At 38.8% G+C, this 17,810-nt stretch overlaps 2 protein-coding genes across 12 annotated transcripts in view; one reads left to right on the top strand and one right to left on the bottom strand.

Annotated features, from left to right (window-relative positions):
- Positions 1 to 6,530, top strand: part of PLBD1 (phospholipase B domain containing 1) — a 49,732-nt gene extending 43,202 nt beyond the window's left edge. Inside the window, exons 9-11 of the mRNA XM_014834211.3 lie at positions 3,346 to 3,531; positions 4,198 to 4,304; positions 6,246 to 6,530. Coding sequence (XP_014689697.2) covers positions 3,346 to 3,531; positions 4,198 to 4,304; positions 6,246 to 6,437 — 485 coding nt within the window. The 3' untranslated portion in view covers positions 6,438 to 6,530. The remainder of the gene's footprint in view (positions 1 to 3,345; positions 3,532 to 4,197; positions 4,305 to 6,245) is intronic.
- Positions 6,531 to 7,243: 713 nt separating this feature from the next.
- ATF7IP (activating transcription factor 7 interacting protein) overlaps positions 7,244 to 17,810 on the bottom strand; it is a 113,100-nt gene continuing 102,533 nt past the window's right edge. For all 11 annotated transcript variants that reach the window (XM_014834208.3, XM_070494855.1, XM_014834207.3 and 8 more), the window contains exons 13-15: positions 16,642 to 16,824; positions 15,355 to 15,467; positions 7,244 to 11,887 (exon numbers count right to left, since the gene is read on the bottom strand). In XM_014834208.3, the coding sequence (XP_014689694.3) occupies positions 11,468 to 11,887; positions 15,355 to 15,467; positions 16,642 to 16,824 (716 nt within the window). In that variant the 3' untranslated portion in view covers positions 7,244 to 11,467. The remainder of the gene's footprint in view (positions 11,888 to 15,354; positions 15,468 to 16,641; positions 16,825 to 17,810) is intronic.

Below are 17,810 nucleotides of genomic sequence, written 5' to 3'. Positions count from 1 at the left end.
ATCTGTAAAACTCGACAGTAATGGTACAGGTCCACAGTCACTTATTTATAATTTTGAAATCTCAAAATTCTAAAACCAGAAGTTGTTTGTTTGTTTTGTCCTAGCTCACTTGGTAGCAAAATCTAACCTTATCTGAACTCATTTGGTAGCAAAAACTAACTTGAACTGTCTACTTATGGTCTTTATTTCCTCTCCTCTAGGGAGACTGTTTATACATTAGGCCCCAGAAATATCAATACCTTTGATTATGAATTGCTCCCCACAGAGACTGCAATATTGTATATAATATACAGACTCTATTGCTGTTCTAAAATTTGAAAAACCCTGAATTCTGAAACACATCTGCCCCCCAAGAGTTTTTGGATGTTGGAGTGTGGACCTTTACAATTTCACAGGGTTGTCATGAGAGTTAATTGAGATAATTCTTGAAAGTCTTGAGCACTATTATCTTGCGTCAAACATAGTGCCCGGCACACAGAGTCCTCACTGAGTATTTGTTCAATAAACGAAGCTGAAGATGATGCCTGAGGGGAGGTTTAAAGGCTAAAAAGGGACTCACCAGTCTGACCTGGGGACAACGTCAAATAAGTGGAGGCACGCAGACTGTGGCGTGATTGAGAAACTATTAGCTCAAGACGGCTAGAGAGACTGTGAAGAGGAAGGTGGGTAGTGAGGGAAGAATATTAGCCTTGTGTGTCCTGCTCAGCAGTTTCGCCTTCATACTTTAGAGAATCGGAGGTTTTGAAAAGGGAGACTGGACTGGAGGTGAGAGAGAGGAAGGAAACCGTCGCAGTAGAGCGGCTGATAGATCCGTAGGGACAGAGCCAGCATAGGGTGTAGACCTCAGGGGTCAGGGCCTGGTCCTCGGTTTCCCAGGTCCTCAGATTGATTTTGTAATGACACTCAGAGTGAGCCAGCTCAGCGGAAATGGCTCACGCCAACTAAATGTACCTAAGGTGCGTAACACAGAATTAATTACGGTGGGAAGTTCACTTGCCAAGCAGATCAGATACTACCAGGCAGCGGCCCCACCTCCTCCTCTTGTAGGAAAATCTACCTGAGAAATCACATCCTCAGGTGGTTACTTGGTTAGCATGGCAGTTCGAAGCTGAGGACCCAGTTGTCTGTCCTTAAAGCCTGGTCCACACCCCTCCTAAGAGCCTGATAATAATAGCATGTCCCAGGAGGGAGATGCTGGTGAAAGTGGACAGATTATCCAAGGCCTTTTCTTCTTCGGACAGTCGCTGGTTATGGAATGGTGGGTTCAGGTTCTTTGCAATCCCACTCCTAGATCCCATGAAGAAAACTCCTCTGAGACTTAAAGAAGCTGATGCTGATCCATCTGTAGTTTTTTCACCAGAGGGAAGAACAGAGTGTTAAATTCACTGTTTACTGTATTTAGACACTTCTGGGCCTTTTATTTATGATCTCTTGTTTGATCTTCATAGCATACTTCCAAATAAGTAGTATAGTTACCATTTTACCGTAAGGAAAGAAAGGCTCAGAAAGAAACATGTGATTTGCCCAAATAATTGTGATATCATATAGCCATTAAAAAAAAAAGTCCTGCAAACCCCCTGACATTTGGAAGCCACTGCGGTATGTTGATGGAAGCGCTTGGTGTTTTAGTCAGAAGGAAGGTATGTGACCTCTCTGAACCTCTGTTTCTTCCTTTGTAAGGAGGGATGGTAATACTTATACATCGTCAGGTTGTTGTGAGACTATACAAGATACTCTATTTGAAATGCTTTTGTAAATCATGAAGATTTATGAAAATGTGAATTTGTTTAAAGCAGCCATTTTTTATTATTCATTTGTGCTGTTCACATGAAGATAACAGTTAATATTTATCTAGGGGCCAGCCCCATGGCTGAGTGGTTAAGTTCGCGTGCTGCACTGTGGCGGCCCAGGGTTTCACCGGTTCAAATCCTGGGTGCCGACATGGCACTGCTCATCAGGCCATGCTGAGGTGGTGTCCCACATGCCACAACTAGAAGGACCCACAACTAAAAATATACAACCATGTACCAGGGAGCTTTGGGGAGAAAAAGGAAAAAAATATTTTTTAAATTAAAAAAAATTTATCTAATGCTTACCAAGAATTAGACCCCATTATAAGCATTCTATCTGTTTGAACTCATTTAATGCTCACAACAATCCTTATGAAAGATAAGTACTATCATTGTTTACTTTCATAGGTGAAGAAACTGAGGCACGGAGAGGTTAAGTAATTCGCCTAGGGTCACATACTTAATTATGGCAGAACTAGGCTTCAGACCCAGGCCCTCTAACCCCCAAGTCTATGTAACCTAGATATATTGTAGCCATAAATGTGATTTTAGCCTGTAATTCCAGTGTTGTCTTTATCTCAGTTCTGCCTGACGCTGGCTGTGTGTCCCAGAATCAGCAAAGTTGGAAGTCTTGTCATTTGTTCTGTCTCAATAACCTCACCCCTGAGTAGAGGATCCTATAAAACAGTAAGAGCAAAAGGCAGACAAGGGCCAAGAGAATGAGGGTGGGAAGTCAACCCAAGTGGTGGCGATGTCCCTGTGTTAACTGACTGTCCGAAGGCAACAACCCAGGCCACTGTGGTCTGGGATGTTCTTGACATGTTGATTCTGCTGGAGTTACGTCACATGCTCAGTGACTAATGGGCTCGTGGCCTTGGCACATTATGAAGCTTTGAATGAGGCTGAGCCGTTACGAATGCTTAGAGTCAGGGTGAAAAGCCTGCTGGAGCCTAGAGTCCGTCTCCAATCCTTCCCATTATGGACTCTCCCCTTCCCTCCCCGTGCTGAAAAAAAGAAAAAAAAAATGAGATTAACTGCCTAAGACCTGGTTATTCAGCTTCAAGTCTAAAATTCAGGTTTTCTGATTCCCGGTACTGTGTTCTTCCGCTCTCCCATGGTTAGCACCTGGCACAGGTCCCTGTTAGGGCCACATTGGGAAGTGGCCATCTTTTGGCATTTCAGTAACCAAATCCACTTAAATGAACTCCCTGGACCACTTTGTGTTATACTTCATTTTGCTCCATAAATAATAATTTTCTGGCTAATAGATTGCTTTAAGAATTTTGGGTGAAAACTAAAGAATTCTGATGCTCTTCTTCCCCTAAGGGAATAATCTAGAGGTATACCAATTCTGTAGATTTAAAAGGATCGGTTTGACTGCCAGGGTTCACATTCAAAGTTTTATTTTCTGTATAATATCGTTTCGTAATGACACACCTGTGCCAATTTTCATAAGAAATTGTCATTAATAACATTTCTTTCATTCCTTCTTTCTTTTTTCCTCTCTCTCTCCCCCTGTCAATGCCACCCTTCCTTCCCTTCTGTTCCAAATCAGGATATTGGCCCTCCTACAACATTCCTTTCCATGAAAAAATCTACAACTGGAGTGGCTACCCAATGCTGGTTCAGAAGCTGGGTTTGGACTTCTCTTATGATCTGGCTCCACGAGCCAAAATCTTCCGGCGCGACCAAGGGAAAGTGACTGATGTGGAGTCCATGAAATATATCATGCGATACAACAGTACGTAGCACATTTCTCAAGAATCATTCTTCAAAACTCCTTTTCTTCCACATGGATAAAGAATCCATGTAAGTTTATCATCTCTGTACTAGAAGGAATTATAAGAAGTTATTGAACTAAGTATTTAGTATTCAATTAATACTATACATATCTATATTCAACAAATAGAATTTTGTCTTCCCTTATAAAATGACAGGGAAGAAGATTCTGCAGATTTTTTTTAATTGAAAACATTCTATGTAAAACACAGAAGAAATAACTCATACAGGGTACTTTTTTTACCCCACCCCTCAAACACAGGTTTTCTTCCAAGGACAAAAGCAGCCAAAAAAACAAAAATTATTCATCAGTACTTTATTTTTGATGAACAGTATCAAAGTCAAATTTGTATTTATTTTGTTGAAAAAAAATCAATGCACATTTATCCTCTATCATCTCTCTTCCATCCACTCTTCACTGTGCAAGGTTCTTGGGAGCAGGTTGGGCCTGGAGCAGCTCCTAGTACAGACCAAGAGGACCTCTGATCTGGGAGCAGGCTGGGCGCAGGAGGTCTCTGGGGTATACTCTCTGATTATCTAGGCTTTAACTGGTCCCAGAAGCTTAGCGGGGACAAGGGTTATCTCAGAATAGCCAGTATTCACTCTTCTCCCCGTCACTGTTTCCTAGATTATGAGAAGGATCCTTACAGTAGGGGCGATCCCTGCAACACCATCTGCTGCCGTGAGGACCTGAACTCACAGAACCCGAGTCCTGGAGGCTGCTACGATACGAAGGTAATATGCTACTGGCTTTTGAATTTAATTTCCACCAGCACCTAGGCCTAGTCACAGGCAAAGCTGTAGAGGTTTTTGTGGCATAAAGCACAGCAAAGTCCGTCACCATAAACTCAATTCAGGAGTCAGCTTTTTCAGAGATTCTGGTGGTAGGTCCCACTGCCTAACTTCTAGTCCCTGCTCTGCCACTTACTAGTAAATCACATAATCTTGTAATGCTTCTGTTTCCTCATCTGTGAAATGGAAATAGCAGTACTTGCCTCATTGGGTTGTTATGAAGAATAAACATATAATATCTATAAAAGGTTTAGAACAATACTTAGTGGGTTATTCGTAAATGTACACAATCATCATCATCATGATGATGGTGATAACGTTGAGGCCTTAAGTTTTACCAGACTGGCCCAAAGTCCAAAGAACGTATTATTGAGAGCAGTGTGATTTCACATTAAACAGGAATTGAATTTAACTGAAGGAACAAGTATTGGACCAGATGCCCAAAGCACTAAAGGGTTTTCACCATGTTAGAATTGATAAGTGCTGTAATATGCCCCATAATATAGGTAATACATAGGTTTGCAGTGGTAGGCTGAAGCCAGCTCATATAGACTTGTGAGAACTAATTGCTAAAATCAGTTGACATCATGTTGATTGAAATCAGCAATGGTGGGAGTATTTATACCATGAAAATCAGCAAACACTACAAATTACGGCCTTCGTTCCTTAGAGAGCTGGTGGTTAAAAATTTACCTGGACACCACTGGGTTTTGGGTGTTCCAGGGTATGAGTTAGCCATTTAGTTGGTGGAAATAATCATTCTAGCACATCCTTTCGCACTTTGGGCTGGGGCATGTGTCTTTTCATTTGCATCTCCAGTCCTAAATTCTGGAATGTTAGAAGTGGAGCTAACTCTTCTATCATCAGCTCTGAAAACTGTAAGAATGCTGAGCCCCTGTGCATTAATTTTTCCATCAGCCTAATGCCTAAACAGGAGATGCTTTAGGGTAGTCTGAGTTCCTACTCAACCCACTTTTAGCTATGCGATGATGGCAAAGCTTTAGCCTTGATGACTCTCAGTATGTTGTGTTAAGTAGAAAAAAATTTAGAGGATGGATGGAAAGCCTGGCACACATGACGCCCCAGTGAATGTTTTGGCATTTCTTTCTTTTTAATGGTATTTGCAAACATTTGGTAAAGTGTGCGAAAAGTGTTATATCCATTCTAGAACCCACGAAGAAAATTACCGCTGCTGCCTTGCTTGGGAGAACCCAAGCCAAGCTTCCATTTGCCAATTTTACCTTCTTCTGGAGACAAGAGCCTGCCAATTTTTCATCAAAAAAGTTGAAGGATATTCTTAAAAAATTGCCTTTCTCTTGAGCCATTTGAGTATGGGGGAATTCCCTCCAAGGTTGAGATCTGCTGCTACTCGGTGTCTAGGTGTTTTTGAGAACCGTGGATCCCTTTTTGATATCACTTTTTCATATTGAGCCTTTTCTACTTTAAAACTCTTGTTACTGCCCCGAATAACTTTTATTGAGGAATTAATATATTCCAGGCACTGCTCCAAGCATTTGCTCTCATTAATCCTCATGATAACTCTTCTATGAAGTAAGGTGTTTAGCCTACTTTACAGTTGAGGAAACTGAGTCATATAGGGCTTATTTTGAAGTAAGTTTTGGAACTATAATTCCGAATATGAGTAATCTGACTCCAGATCTCACTTTTGGCTACGTTAGTTTAACACTCTTCTACTAGGCGGTTCACATTCGAATACCAAATAGATACAGAAGACCATATCGTGGAAGCCTGCAAGATTTTGTTTTAAAGGGGGCTAATATTGTGACTTTGGAAAAAGAGCAGGAAAAAAAACAATGAAAAACAGGGATTTAGTCAAGTTTTGTCCACATGGTTTTCTAAAATGCTCCTCTCCTCTCTTTCCAGGTGGCAGATATCTATCTAGCATCAAAGTACACAGCCTATGCCATTAGTGGTCCCACCGTACAAGGTGGTCTCCCTGTTTTTCACTGGAACCGGTTCAACAAAACTCTCCATGAGGGCATGCCAGAGGCCTACAACTTTGATTTTATTACCATGAAACCAATCTTGAAACCTTACGTAAAAGGAAGGAGATGAGGGAATGGAAGGCTGCAAATAAGATACCAAAGGCACTATTTTAGTTACGTTTTTTCATTCAAAATTAGTGTGAATAAAATATATTAAATTCTGTGTCACTTTCATTTTCCACTGTTGATTCTATAGTTTTTAACAAGCATTTACTATGGGGTGGAGCACTGTAGAAGCAGCATTGTATCTGATAAATAACAATACCAGGCTTCAGCACGCAAACATATACAAGAGGGTATGGCAGAAACTGCTTCCCCACTCAACAAAATCCATATTCTCCTTTTATGCCTGGCCACATCTCCCAGATTCCCTCAGGCAGTTGTGCCATGTGACAGAGTTCTTGCCAATGGAATCTGAGATGAGTGCCACTTCCAGGCCTGGCCCAAGAACCTGTACTGCTCCATGCTCCTTCTCCTTCCCCTGACTGAATACACTTAATGACAAAGCCCTGGGCGAGAGGGGCGGGGGCTGCCTTTTCAAAGGAACTTCTACTAGAAATGCAGTTAGTGGTTTTTCTGGGTACTAACAAGCATCGTTGAGTCTTTCTGTCGTGCAGGCCAGGCACACAAGAGAGCAAACCTTAATGTTGGCTCCCTTTAGTTCAAAGCAGCGTAGCCAATCTGGGAGCAACTGCATGACAACTTTTCTCTCAAAGCTGGAGAACTGGATGTGCTGTGAGTGCCGTGGTACTGCCAAGGAGGTAGACCGGCCGTACTGTACAGACTAACGGGTGATTCTTAACAAGCTGAGAGACTTTCAAAAGAAAGAAACGCAGGGCTGAGAATAATCCCAAAGAAATCCGAGCACTCAGAATGTTACAAATCCAGTAGTTTTATTTCAAAGTATAAATTTCAGGCTTGCTGGACAAAATCCCACTACAGTTAACACTTATACAGACACCACTCTACTGTACATTTAAAAAAGAAAAAACCCACAAAAACCTTCAAAACCTAATAAAAATAGGGCAAACTGCTATAGCCCAGTTTATATTAGACATTAGGAAGGTCTTACATTCTCTTATTATTTACACTTGCAACTGTCATAAAGAAAAATCAGGATGCAAGTATCCTACAAAGGATTTGTTTTTATATTTAATTTTGAAATGGCTGATAAAATACTAAAGCCAGGATACCCAAAAGGTGTTTGATTGCCCAGTTACCTTATTTACAAACAAAACTTAGAAAAAAAAAAAAAGACAGCATTTAAATATAAATGATAGGTACTTAGTTGACTCTACAAATTAACAAAACCTTATATTTAGCATGATAAAACTATGTGAAGACGAGAAGACAAACCAGGTATTTGTATCTTCCTATTCCTCCCCATCGGCTGGCTCAAGGGGAATAAGTTGTAGGAATTAGACAAGTCTGCCACACTAACAAAACTTGAGAATTCTTCTAATCTTTTCTTTTGTCCCAAAATTTAAAAAGGGGGCAGGGGGCGTCATTTGCCCAGTAAATCGTAAGGAAGGCAAAATCATACAGTGGTTTTATGTAAGAGTTATCTGCAAGAGTTATCTACTCTAATACTGGGACATGGTTTTTCCAGAAATTAGAATAAAACTGGCCAAAGACTGGTCAAGGACAAAGTTAAAATAACAAATCACAGGACACTAGTAGCCCAGGAAGGAAAGTTGGGGAGAACACTTGGAAAGTCTCTGCAGTACTCTGCACTGCCAAGATCACAGTGTACAAAGGTGAGAGAGGATACCACAGGCATTATCATGTTAATCTTGTACAGTACTGGAAAATTCACGGAACAAGATAAATGCATATCATGCAATATTAGCACTCACCTTGCTGCATAAATGATAATTCAGAAAATGTAAGCAAAAGAGCAAACAACGAAACCGAAGTTAACACTTATCCAGGACAGTAAGAGAACCACGTGGAGCAGCCTGCCTAAAGACTCCCACAGACAGATGTCCCTAAGGGTCTAAGCTCCCTGCTTTAGGTCACTTTTTTTCAATCAGACTTTTCATCTACTATCTGACAATGGGGGTGAGGAGAGGGGAACACCTCTCTGTGAGGCCAACAGTATCCCAATAAATGTTCACTTTTCAGCAAGAAAGTTCTACTCTTCCCTTCTCTCATAAACTTCTACTGTGTTAAACAGTACACAGTATTCTGCATATTTTAAAAAGTCAGTCTAGAGAAATAGAGGGAGATAGTTACCTCATAAAGTTAGCTGTTAGCAACACATTTTGCCTTTGTATGTAATTTATAAATTTACTAGCAAGAACATAATTTTAAAAAGAGGCTTACTCACACTTAAAACAGGGTGAAAATTACTCTGACAAAGTGCAAAGTAGGGAGTAACAAACATCACTGTTACCTTTAAATGCCATATAAACATCCTACATCTCAGGTTGAAATATCAGAAGTTTCCAGGATTTCCAATAAGGCAATACTTACACAAGTATTGTCAGGTAAAAATGTAGCAAACTTGCATTCCCAAAATGGGATAATCAAGCTCACATGTAATACTTTGTGAAAAGGTACCGTGAAATACAAAAGGTACCATGAGGTGTGAACTGCTAGAAAAAAGTCTGTAATCAGTAGCTATTTCTAGTTGAGTCCTCCATTCTCTCTCCCCAAAGAAACAAACCAAACAAAAAACCAGCACTCATCAACATTAAAACCTCCCCCAAATAAAAGCCTATAGTTCTAGCCCAGCACCTTTCAGCAAATCCTATATAGCTGTTGCCCAAAAGTCCCATAATTTGAGGGGACCATCTTATAATATACTTTTTCCTCAAATAATTACAATCTCTTTTTGTCCCTTCCTTCCACCATCTGGAATAAAAAGCTTTACTTTACTGTAGTAAATCTATTTTTAGGGTTAATATTTGAGATTTTTTTCCTTAGAAAACACACAATATAGGCTAAAATAATGCAATATTTTCATTCTACTGGGCTTTTTTCACCTGATTATATAATGCCATCAAAGCTTTTGTAAAAAAAAAAAAAAAAAGATTAGTGAATATTAATAAAAACATCCACTAAGGGAACCTTATCTAGGCTAGGTAAGCAAATTGCTGTCTCGTGACCATAAAACCGGCCAATAAAGAACAATTTTGAACATGGGCTTTCTATTCTGTAGACAGAAATGATCTTCAACATATAACTGACACTGCAACCACTGCAGGTAAAAACACACATACATGCAGATATAGAGAGGTGTTCACACACATCCAGAAGGGTTCTCCCTTTTGAAATTTCCATTGGCATGACATTGGCAACTTCTTTACCATCATCATTAGTCCCAGAATGAGTAACATCTACACAGTTGGTTGGCAAATTTGACTCATGGAAACTTGCTCATTGCGGTCTCATTTTCTGACAGTGAAAGAAAGGTTTGGGAGCATTTACATTTTGGCAATCTACAGGCTTTCTTGAGTATCAGTCAAACTTTACACCTAACGCGACAGCACACTGACCTTTACAACTAGAGTGCTCCCTACTATAAGCCATCAAAGTTGCAAACAAAGCAGCACTAACAGAAGGGATAACTCCCTCCTATAATTCCAGGTAAAATTAATGGCTATTTCATTTTGAGAAGGTAGGAGCACAAATTCAAATGTGGTAAGGAAAGATGACTTGAAAAATTATTTCACAAACTCCATGAAGTCCTTTCAAAATATTGCCAACCACATTCTCATCCCCAAACTTAGCCCAGCTCTCTGGTCCTAAACTGTCTACATTCAAACACCTACCTGACACCAGCAGAGCTGGTACTCATGGTGAAAATCCATGACCCATGCTGAATTTGATTAACTTTGAAGAGGAACAGAGATGCGCAGACGTTATGTCTAATTCTTATATAAAACGACCCCGGAGGATCTATTTTAAATTCTATCCAAAGTTCACACAGGGTAAATCAGACAAAACTTGGCACCATCAAAACAAAGTTAAAAGGTTAAAACAGAAAGAATGATATGAGAAAAAAGAGGAAATGGATTTTCCCTTTGATATTTTGGCTCACCATATTTTGTGAATTTTATGGTTTACTTCCTTTGAAAGATTACTATGCTTTGGGTGATAAAGTGAAATAGAACCGCTTTCATAATTTCTAACAGTGTGCAACATACATACTAAAATATGTTTGAAGGAAATTTTTCTTACACAATATGAATACGGTCTTCTCTTGGTCCACTTTATACAGAGTTAATTTAAATAGTGACCAAAAATAAAAGCATTTATATTCTTAAAAAAAATAGCAAGTCAAATTTTTGGAGTTAAATGTAGCAATACCATTGATGAAAATATATATAAAGGACTTGGTTTAAAATTTATTTGAGGGGAATGTGCTCTGTTTTTGTGGAGATGAAGGAGAAACAAAGGGCGAAAGGCTGAAAGGGAAGAGTAAACGACCATGCACAAATGGCTGTGTTTGTATCTGCGGTTAATCTGTAAGGCACAAAATAAATGTAAAAGTCAAGTAAGAAAAGGGAGGGGCAGTTGTAGAACTTTTTCACCTAATTAACAACCCAGAAGAGACAAAAGAAAAGATGAACAGATCATTTCCTGTGTTCAAATTAACCTATTTCAAACTATTTACCACTTTTTTTCTTTCTTTCTTTCTTTGGGTTTTGTTTAGATTCAGTGTAAATCCTTTACCTGTAAACCTACAGATCCCTCAGAAGAGAACCATGCTAGTTACATACCTCAGATCCTTTGACCTACTTACTTCATAGCAGAAGAGAAGTCAATTTGAGAATGAAATTGGGAGATTCCACTGCAGTAAACATATAAATAGGGAAAAACACACACAAACACCCACACATATTTCCCAGCCTCAAAACTAAAGCAAGGTGCACATTTACATTTCAAAACCTTGAAGCTTGAATTGTCCAGAAAAAGATTCTTGCTTTATGGGCTGAGTTTATTTTACTTCTGATTATAAACAAATGTAGTGTATATACACATCTGTCCAAGAAATCTTGCACAATGTGGATTTTACAATGGATATCATGCACAAGATTAAAACAAGACCGAAAGTGGAAATTTTGAAAGGAGAAGAGATAAAGGCTGCAAGGTTTAACTGCTCTGGGAAGAAGAGATCACATCCGTCGACTGAGGATCACAGAAAGGTCCAAAACGTCCATAAATGTCCTTGGCTCGCACTGCAAAGTAGTACTTGCTGCCAGACACAAACTGGGTGAGAGTGCATGCCATGGGCAAGGGAAGTGCCTTGACTTCTCCAATCTTTTTCCATTGTGAGGGCACAGTGGCACTGGGTTCCTCATGGTAAGCATAGAGATGGTAGCTGTCCACAGTGGCGCAGCTCCGATCCACCTCCAGGACACTCCATGACAGTACAATGCCATTTTGACTCTGAACTCGTGCTAACTTCAAGTGTGGCTTCTGAGGCAGAGATGTGCTGGCAGCTTCTGGGGGAAGACGCTGTGGTTGTGGGGCTTCCGGTAAGGGTGCTGGGTGCACAGGGCGTGGGGGCTCCTAACAAAAGAAGAGTCACGTCGATTTACAATAATCACAGAAAGGACTGTTTCTGAATGCTAGTACTCAAACACCTTAGAAATCATTTAGAGAGAGAGCATTTTATGTCAAGAATCTGGGAAATACCAAATACTGCATCACATACGGCAAGTTTTATTTGCTGACTTGTAACCAATCACATCCCAAACCATGGTGCTGAGGTTACTCCTGCTATACTTTCTAGATCTAAAATATTGAGTTTTCCTTGGAAAATAAAAGCCCTTGCTGATGGAACACCATCTTGACAGAAACTGAAATAATCATCTACTTCTAACAAAATAATTTATGATTTAATTCTCTACCTATGTTACAGATTCTCATTTTAGTATAACGTAACGTTTTTTAATATCATGTGTGGCAGTCTATCATATGCAATTTGATTATTCCACTCTACTTTCATTTTTAAGCTGTTTTTCCACATAAAGACAGAAGCATATTCTTACAAATAAGCACATTTAATGCTGAATGTATATTATGTTCTTGGTCAGTCTGCACAAAAAAGGTGACATTTAAAGTGGACTATGAAAGATAGAATTTAGAAATGCAGAAATAGTTATGTACCTTTCTGCCAAAAGGTGAAGCCTGAACAAAGGCATGGGGAGGAACAGGAGGGGACTTATGGGCAAAAAGAAGTATTAACTTTTACTTAGACCTAGGGTATGTGAAGAAGAAAAGAGAAATTCAGAAAGGCAGGTTAAGGCCAGACGATGAAAAAGCACGAATACTAAGCTTAGGAAGTCAAACTGACTTGTCTAACAATGGATATTATTATTATTATTATTACGTCTGGCTTTAAGATTACACTGATAATTTTTTCAAAAATGATTCAAGTGACAGCCAGGAAATACGGATATGAGTGATTATTTTCCCAAGTGAAACATATTGCTCACTGACTTTAGATTGGAAATCATGAAACAAATAAGATTTCCTTAACTGAAATTCATTTAATAAAAACTGTTTTAATATGTATTTCATTAAATGGATAATTTGCATACACTAAATAGCGACTTCTGCGAAGGTCTGATATCTTTTTAATTTCCATGCCTTCTCAAAGCTTAGTACCAGTAATCTGCATATAGTAAGAACTGAAAAGGATATGCTGAATAATTTCAAGGAATGTAAATCTGCTGAAATTCATATGCCTAGTGGAAAAATTTCACATACACATCCAGAAAAAGGTACAATCCACAGTTAAAAAGTTAAAAGAAAGTTAGAGGGGAAAAACGTCAAATTTAAATATATATATAACATTGAAAGCTAGAGAAGTAGAGCTGATCTGAACACTGGCCATGCTGCTGCTATTTCCTCCCTCAACTGATCTTTTTTCCTAAAATGACAATCACTTAAGTAAATAACATTAAATAAACATATAGCCAGCAAGATCTAAGAGAAGAGGCCTGAAGCCATGAACTTGACTGGAAAGAGCACAGGGATTTTAGGAGTTTGACAATAGCTTAAATGGCCTGTAATATCTCTCCTAATTCTTAAAGTTCTAGGATTCTGAATCTGCTCATATCCCAAAACCAGTTAAGTCAATTGAGTTGTTGCTTTGTTTTCCTTTTGCCTTTGCAATGGAGGTTTTCAGTGAAATTTTACAGATAAAATAATATGATATCAGGGATTTGCTTCAAAATAATCCAGTGTAGACATGGGTTGTAGCGCTGCAGATGAACTAAGACTGGCCCAGTGCTGACCACTGTTCAAGACGAGTGATGGGTATGTGAGAATCATGATACTCATTTCTCTACTTCTATATATATTTGAAAATTCCCATTTAAAAACATTTAAAAAATTACAGTAAAATAAGTTTCTCCTCTGAGAGACAGTTTATTCTAAGACAATACACATGGAATCCTGTTTTTTAAAAAAAAGGTCTGATGGGCACAAATTTGTAAAACTATGGTATAAAAGATTTTTGCTATGTATTTTTTGAAAGACTATGGAATGAAAGAAATTATTTATAGACGCAAGTAACAGTAATGGTGTATTTGCCACATACCCTAATAGGGCCAGATCTGAAGCACTGTGAAATGACTCTGGAGGTGCTGGGATCAGACAGCTAAGTTTGAAAACAGCTATGGCTCTGACACTACTTTGGGTAACGACACCAAGTAACCACATAAGATCTTTGTGACACTGTATCCTCTTTCCACCAAAAGGAGAACAATAATCCTCACAGGGTTTTAAGGATTAAATAAAAAAATACATGTAAAGTACTTAATAGAGTACTTGGTATATAATAAGTACTCCATTAATATTAATGTTTTCATTGTAGTGGAACAATAAAAAAAAAATAGCTGTTAAGAGCACTGGCTCTAGAGCTGGAATGCATGGGTTTTTATGAAGTACGACTGTGGGCTTGTTACTCAACCTCTCTGTACATTAGCTAGCGTATCTATAATAAAGGATAAAAAAAGGAGAGCAAGAGTCCTAAAGGATTCCTATGTGAGGACCGAGTGTACTGACAGTGCCTGGCACATTAGGAAATGCTCATAAATGCTAGCCATTACTGAGTACTGAAAAAAGGATGCTTTGGGGGCCAGCCTGGTGGCACAGCAGTTAAGTTCGCACGTTTCACTTCGGTGGCCTGGGGTTCACCAGTTAGGATCCCAAGTGCAGATCTAGGCACCACTTGTCAGGCCATGCTGTGACAGGCATCCCACATATAAAGTAGAGGAAGATGGGCACAGATGTTCGCTCAGGGCCAGTCTTCCTCAGCGAAAAAACAAGAGGATTGGCAGAAGATGTTAGCTCAGGGCTAATCTTCCTCAAAAAAATAAATAAATATCAAAAAATAAAAATCAATTAATTAATTAAAAAAAAGAAAAGGATGCTTTGCTTGGTAAAAAGTGATATCAGCTTCATAGAGCCAGCATTTCCATTTACATGGTATACCATACCAAACACTGTTATAATCATGTCACAGGATAATGTGACTGTTTTGGAGACTAAGTCTAAGGGAAAATCTTTGTTTTTTGCTGTTACAGCTCAAAAATGAATTCCTGATACCACTGGATTATTAAAAACAATAAAGTGATAGCAATGTAACAGTTAGAACTGATATAAGGCTTTGAGAAAAAGAATAAAGTTAGAATATGAAAAAATACTTTTTAAAAATACTCTTTTTAATACTCAAAAATACTCTTTTAGCCATAAGTTAGAAACATTTTTTTCACTTCTCATGGCTCAGCTGTGGACTTTTTGTACACCGTATACCACCAAAAGAAAACGCCATGTTCCTCGATGACCATCATCCCGAGGAACATTTGTTCATAGTGCTAAGATCTATTTTCTTAAACTTCTGCTGGAAAAACAGAGGATCTATCATTTCCGTTCGATATAACCAGTTTAAAGAAAAATTGCTGACTACACTAATATTTGACAGCTTTACCGTTGAGAATTTTGTAAAGCCAGGTCTCAGCACTTACAGGATGCACTTGTGGTGGGCGGTGATGCACTGTGAGCTGAGGTCCTGTTGATCCCAGGGTGAGCCCATTGTTTACAACATAAGTAGTTGCTTGAGGCACTCGAACCGTGACACCTACAAAAGAAAGGTAACAGATAAAATCAGAATTCTATTCGAAATTTGGTGGAACACTAATTAAGCACTTGAAGTCAATAAAGTGATATTTTTAAAATTCAAAGGAAAAATATTTCTAAGCTAGAAGTCTACACTCAGCCAAAATATCATCCAAGCATGAGGATAAAGAAATTTTCATATATGCAAGCAACCAAAAAAATCCTACCTCCATGAACTCTCTTTCTCACATAGCAACTAAGGGATATATGCCACCAATATAAGAGTTCTCTATCAAGAACGAGGACAAAAACATGAGATACAAGGAACAGGAGATCCAGCACCAGTGAGAAAGAAATGGAATCCCTTCCAAGGGGACTATGAGCAAACATCCTAGAAGAGTGAAACACTGGTGGTAGAAGGCTAATAGGCCTTCACATGTAGAAAGCAAACAGGCCAGAGTGGAGCAGGGTGACTAAAAAGACAGACAAAGTGAAGCTGTCTTCACAAATATCTCCGCTGTCTCATCTTTTTAACTAGGAGAGAAATCTCAACTAAGTTATCCTCGCCTCGTGTTAACGAGGTTCCTCTCTTTCTCTCTATGCCCTGGTGATCAGCTGAAGATACTCACGTCACCCAACAGAAAACTGTTTTGACACACATCAGGGCAACAGAAGCAGAAAATTTAGAACCATCTACTGCCCCAACCGTATTCCCGCCATAGATTCAATACCTGGCCCACAGTACAGTTCTGCCAGGTACACTGACTGTTGTGAGCCCAGTTTCTCAGAACTCATTCATCACCGTGTTGACTGATTGCCCCAAGGAAAGCTCTTATAAACTTGGGAAAGTTGAAACAAGACTGTGAACGAGAGACTCTTCCTAGAAACCATCACCTAATAATGGCATTATTGTAGTTCTTTAAACAGCTAGATTTGCCTTTGCTATTAAATTCTGCAAAAATAAACATTTTTAGTGATACTTATATAGATGGCAAAACCATACAGAAAAGCAGAATGTAAGAACGATGGTTACCTCTGATAGAAAGTGATAGGGATGCAATTAAGGGTAGGCATAGGCATATAGTAGGCTTATAGGATATTGATAAAGCTTTACTTCTTAAATAATAAGCCACTCCAACTAAATGCTGAAGAACTACATGTAACTTGGAACCATATACAAGAAAAGAGGCTCTTACTATTTTGGGGATTGACCTGCCGAACAGCAGGAGCCTGCATAACAGTTCCCCGCAGGGGAGCCTGAGCTGGTGGTGCTGGGAGAGTTGTATAAACCACTTGGTGGTTTGCAGGAGCTCTTGGTACAGGGAGTCTTGTGGTCACCTGAGTTACTGGACGATGTGTTACATTCACGGTGGTTGGAGCTAACGAAAAGCAGAAAAATATATAAGAATGCAGTAAATTCTATTTAACAGTATTAAGTGGTAATTAACTTTGCACAAAATCTAACTATGATAAAGAGAGAAACAGAGACAACAGTTCTCCTCTTGTAATCCTGAAAGATAAGAATGATAGGCCCAATCAAAATTAATAATATTACAATCCGCACTTCAGAAGAAAAGAGCACCTCAACCAGGTCCAATGCCTTCCCGCTCTTTACTTTGATTAGATAATAAGCATGCAAAGATAAAGCAAGGATTTAGACTTCACAGTGTGATCTTACAGATGACTGAAAAGACTAAATTTTTCCTCCTCAATGTTAAACTGTTCTTAGCAGAGTGAAATTTTAGGCCCTCCAGGCCTTCTACCAACGGGTATAAATCCAAAAGAGTAACTCTGCCTTCCCACAGTTCAAGAAACTGGCTGGCTATCGCAGTTGACTATTTCTTCAGGTGAACCAAACCATCTCTTATTCAAAACAATAAAAAATCCATTAAGATGCAGACGTCTTTCTTTTCTGGCATTCCTCTTAGTCTATGTTCCAGAGATCACTAATGCCTTGAATGATGTTAGTATATATTTATCAAAAATTGAGTCCTAAATGTTCACTAACAGCATGGAACTACAATAATGATTTTAAGAGTTAACAACTTGTTAATAACTCTGAATTAGAATCACATTTTACAAATGACTACATATTGACCATGGAATAAAAAGCAATAATAAATCTACTTTCATATGGAAAAATGGGTTCTATAATAACATAAATTTAGGGGTAAACACCGGCTATAACAAAGATAAAAAGGTTCTTTACTAAAGACTCCTTAGTGTTTACATATTCTAACTTTTGGTGTGAACCTTTAGAAAGGGGAACTATACAAGGAGGAATACTTATCTCTTCATCTCTTTATTACCCATTTTATTATCTATACTGCAAATGCGTCTGCATAATGATATTTTCTTCTAAATT

The sequence above is a fragment of the Equus asinus genome, chromosome 22 (genome assembly GCF_041296235.1).
Source record: "Equus asinus isolate D_3611 breed Donkey chromosome 22, EquAss-T2T_v2, whole genome shotgun sequence".
Taxonomy (NCBI): domain Eukaryota; kingdom Metazoa; phylum Chordata; class Mammalia; order Perissodactyla; family Equidae; genus Equus; species Equus asinus.
This window is presented reverse-complemented; position numbering and strand designations above follow the sequence as displayed.